This window comes from Thalia democratica, chromosome 4 (genome assembly GCF_965202585.1).
Source record: "Thalia democratica chromosome 4, ktThaDemo2.hap1.1, whole genome shotgun sequence".
NCBI lineage: Eukaryota > Metazoa > Chordata > Thaliacea > Salpida > Salpidae > Thalia > Thalia democratica.
The window spans coordinates 25,202,430-25,206,114 of record NC_139168.1 but is presented as its reverse complement, the minus strand read 5'-3'; the positions used below and the strand labels follow the sequence as shown (position 1 = coordinate 25,206,114).

At 34.1% G+C, this 3,685-nt stretch overlaps 1 protein-coding gene across 1 annotated transcript; it reads right to left on the bottom strand.

Moving 5' to 3' along the window:
- Window positions 1-783: 783 nt before the first annotated feature.
- LOC145833170 (equilibrative nucleobase transporter 1-like) lies at window positions 784-2,220 on the bottom strand. The gene has a single exon (XM_082940368.1). It carries the CDS (start codon window positions 2,218-2,220, stop codon window positions 784-786), a length of 1,437 nt encoding a protein of 478 aa, XP_082796494.1.
- Window positions 2,221-3,685: the final 1,465 nt, after the last annotated feature.

Below are 3,685 nucleotides of genomic sequence, written 5' to 3'. Positions count from 1 at the left end.
ATTGTCAAAAAATCGTGCACAAAACCTTCATTATCCAACATTTTTCTTACTTTTATTTATTTTGGATACCTATTTAAGATTTAATTTATAACAAAAAAATCTACTGGGAAAAAGATTGTTTTTCAAACAAAATCTTGCACTTGATAGTAAGAAAAAACTATTGTATAATGAAAACACAACAAAAAATCTAAAATATGCAACATATTAAGTAATAAAAACAAAACTTAAATATACTTCTACACGTGTAAAATAACTATTGAAATAAACAGAACATAAAAAAGAATTCTTTTTAAAATTTAAAACTATAAAAATGTTTCTAAAACATTAGTGCACAATATATCTAGTACTTTATACGACATCAAAAATTACATTAAAACGTTTAAGTTTTAAAAATTGTATAAGAGTTTTATTAAAATTTTATTTTAAAGAGTATTTGACAAACCAATTTTAAATAATTGTTTTAAAGTCAATCAAAACAAATACTATTGTTTATAAAATAAATACTATTGTTTATCAAACAAAAAGTAGAAGCTTGTAACTATTCGAGCAATAATTGGAATTAATTTAAGCTTTTATACTATAAAGTTTGTATATAGTTTTTATACTATAAAAATTACACTTTTACCTTTTCTACAACACAGCAACATATCTCAAGCAAATTAATTTTTTATTAGCCTACAAAACATTGCATTGCACAAACTTAAAGTTTTAAAAATGATTATTTAAACTGGCAACAAAGTGTTTATTTAAAAGTTAAAAAGTTTAATTAAAATCCAGCAAGTATCATCTCAGCAAACTTTCTTCGTTCGTCTTATCGTAAAACCCGTTTTGCTTTTTCAAATAAAAGAAGGCCACGTAGACCGGCTGTGCCAGCGTCAACAAGGACACCAGGGAAACAATCGAGTTGAAAATGACAAAGTCGCCGTTCAAAGTTTCCGTCAAAAACGTCATCAGCGGCTGCTGAAGGAGGAGCATCAATGCCTGGCAGACCGCCATCACGCTGTATAGCTTGCCGAACATTTTGGCGGGAAAAACGACGCTGATGAGCGCGTTGCTGCTGCTGACGAAGAAGGCCTTGCTAAGAACCTGCGCCGACATTGAAACCAGCTGGAGGCGAGGCGAGGGGAGCACCATGCACGTTTCCATGACGACGGCGCAGAACCCACCGACGAACAGGCCGACGGTGCACGACCGTATCGCGGCGGTCCGTTCCTCTTCATTTGAGGTTCGCTTGAAGTACTGCGTTATGGCGCCGCTAAGCGGAGAGAAAACGAACCCCACGAACTGGATTATTCCAAACACATTGACATAAAAGTCGACTTCTTCGTTCCGCTCGAGTAGGCTCGTCATGAAGTCGTTTAACACCGATATGTACATCATGCTTGTGAAGTTCAACACCGCGTTTGATAAAACAGTGAAGATGAAAACTTTTTTAGTGATGAACTGTTTGAAAGTGTCCTTTTCAACAAGTTTTGTTTTCTCCCCTTTCTGCTTTGTTTTTTCAACCATTTGATAGTCCGATCTGCTCGAGTTACCAAGCTGCTTGTACCCGTACTTGTAGTCTTCCGGAGCGTTCTCAGGAGCGCGAAACCTGGGAGTGAGCAGGAACGTCCTGAGGTTCAGCAGGAAGTAGCAGCAGGCGAACGCCGTGAACAGGACCTCGAAGCTGACGTTCAATTCAAAGTAGAGGTAGTTGAGGATGAGGAAAGAGGCCGACCCGGACCCGAGGGCGCCCGACACGAACGCCACGTACATGTTCCTGTCCTCGTTGAAAATGTTGGCAACTTGCAGGTTGGTCATGTGCAGCCCCAGCCCGCTCACGTGCAAAACCGAAACTGTGACCGTCAGCAGGTGCGAGTCCCCTGCTGACAAGCGGGCGGTGGCCAGCAGACTGCACACCGCCATGTTGACCAGCACCGTCCGCACCGACCAGATGCCGAAGCGGTCCAGCGCCGCGCCGACCAGCACCGAGGAAAAGAGGCCCAGCGACGTGCTGGCGACGAAGACGGAAGAGAGCGACTGCTTCTGCGACTCGCAGGGAACTGTGACGTTCGGTGACGTCATTGTGAAGTTTAGTGACGTTTTTGAATGATGGCAGCTTTCGGAAAAGAAGTTTTCTCTCACCAGCACCGGGTACAGGTTGGCCCACCCGAACACGATACCGGCGAAGAATAAGTTTTCAACCACCGCCGTTACCCATGTGAGGCTTTTTTGAAGCATTTTGAATTAAACTGTAATTGAAAACCTGGGAAATTGAGTAAGGTTAATAGAGCTGTGTTAAAAGCACGAAAAGTAAAAAAGTTGTAAAACGTTTTTGTTTTCAAAGTATAACTTTATAAGCGTTGTTATAACAACTAAACATTTTTTTTTCTTTTTATTTTTTAAACTTTTATAATTCTACAAAAACCAACTATTTCAAAGAAATGGCAATAGGAAATAAGTTTTGTTTTCAAAGTTTATTAAAGTTTTATAAGTTGTAACTAACTTAGACTTTTGTTTCAATAGTTTAAAAACGAAGTTAAAAAAACTTAGGAAAAACAAATAACATTACTACTTATAGTAAGCACACTTGCAATAGCGTCATAAAGTAAAAAGCTTTGTCTTTTGTTAACCAACTAAACAAACAGCTTGAGTTCATTCTATCTTAAACTGAAGTTTAAACTCAGTATCACAACTAACAAAATATAAATGTTGTGTAGTAATTAGTTTTTACATACAGCAAGAAACTTTGAGTGTTTTTACGATTAGTAAGAATAAATAAAAAAAAAACAAGATTATGAATTTAGCAGTTAAACACTTAGATTAATGAAACGCCAACTGTGTTATATAAATTTAAATTAGAAGATAAAATTACATAACTATTTCTCTTAAATTAAACATGTTTTCTTAAATAAAATAAACCTAAATTTCAATGTTAAGTAACTAAAAAACTAATTTATGACTAAACTTTAGTTAAAAAAAAATAATGTAGATTTAAGATAAACTTATTTGATCTTACCTTTCATTTATAGATTCAAGTAAAGTTAAAATTTAATATAATAATTTTAATTCTAAACGTTGAAAGTTAAAAGCAAACAAAAATAAACTATACGAACACAAGTTAAAATCAAACTGTGCAAAGTATTTATAGCCACCAAGTGTTTATAAACTTCTTTAAGTTTACTTTAGTAACTCTTTGCTTTTATAAGCGTTCTTTAGTTAACTATAGTAAAATAAAAGCAAGATTATTGAAAATTCAACATAAATTAATATTTTCATACCGTTTGCTATATTTAAAAAATGGCTTAGTTTAATCATAAACAGTAACTGCAAATAAAAAAGATTTTGATTATACAAATAAAAATATATCTATGATAAATAAACTATTTATCAAACTTATCACAAAGTCTTACGAACGTTACTATTGGCATGACTACAAAGTCATTTTATATTGGTGAAACTAAACTTACTGTACTTGTTAAAATCTTAAACGTTTTCAAAAGATAACCATAATTTATTAACATGTGCTTAGTGTAGGTTAAAGTAAACATTTTTTACCTTTGATTACAAATTTTGTTTACTTTAGATACATGCTTAGAACATTTGATATTTTAAAATCATATCGTTTTTACCAAGGGTGTTAGATTTAAACATAGATAGTTATTAAAAGAGATCTTTAAATTTAAGTACAAACAGCTTTGAATCA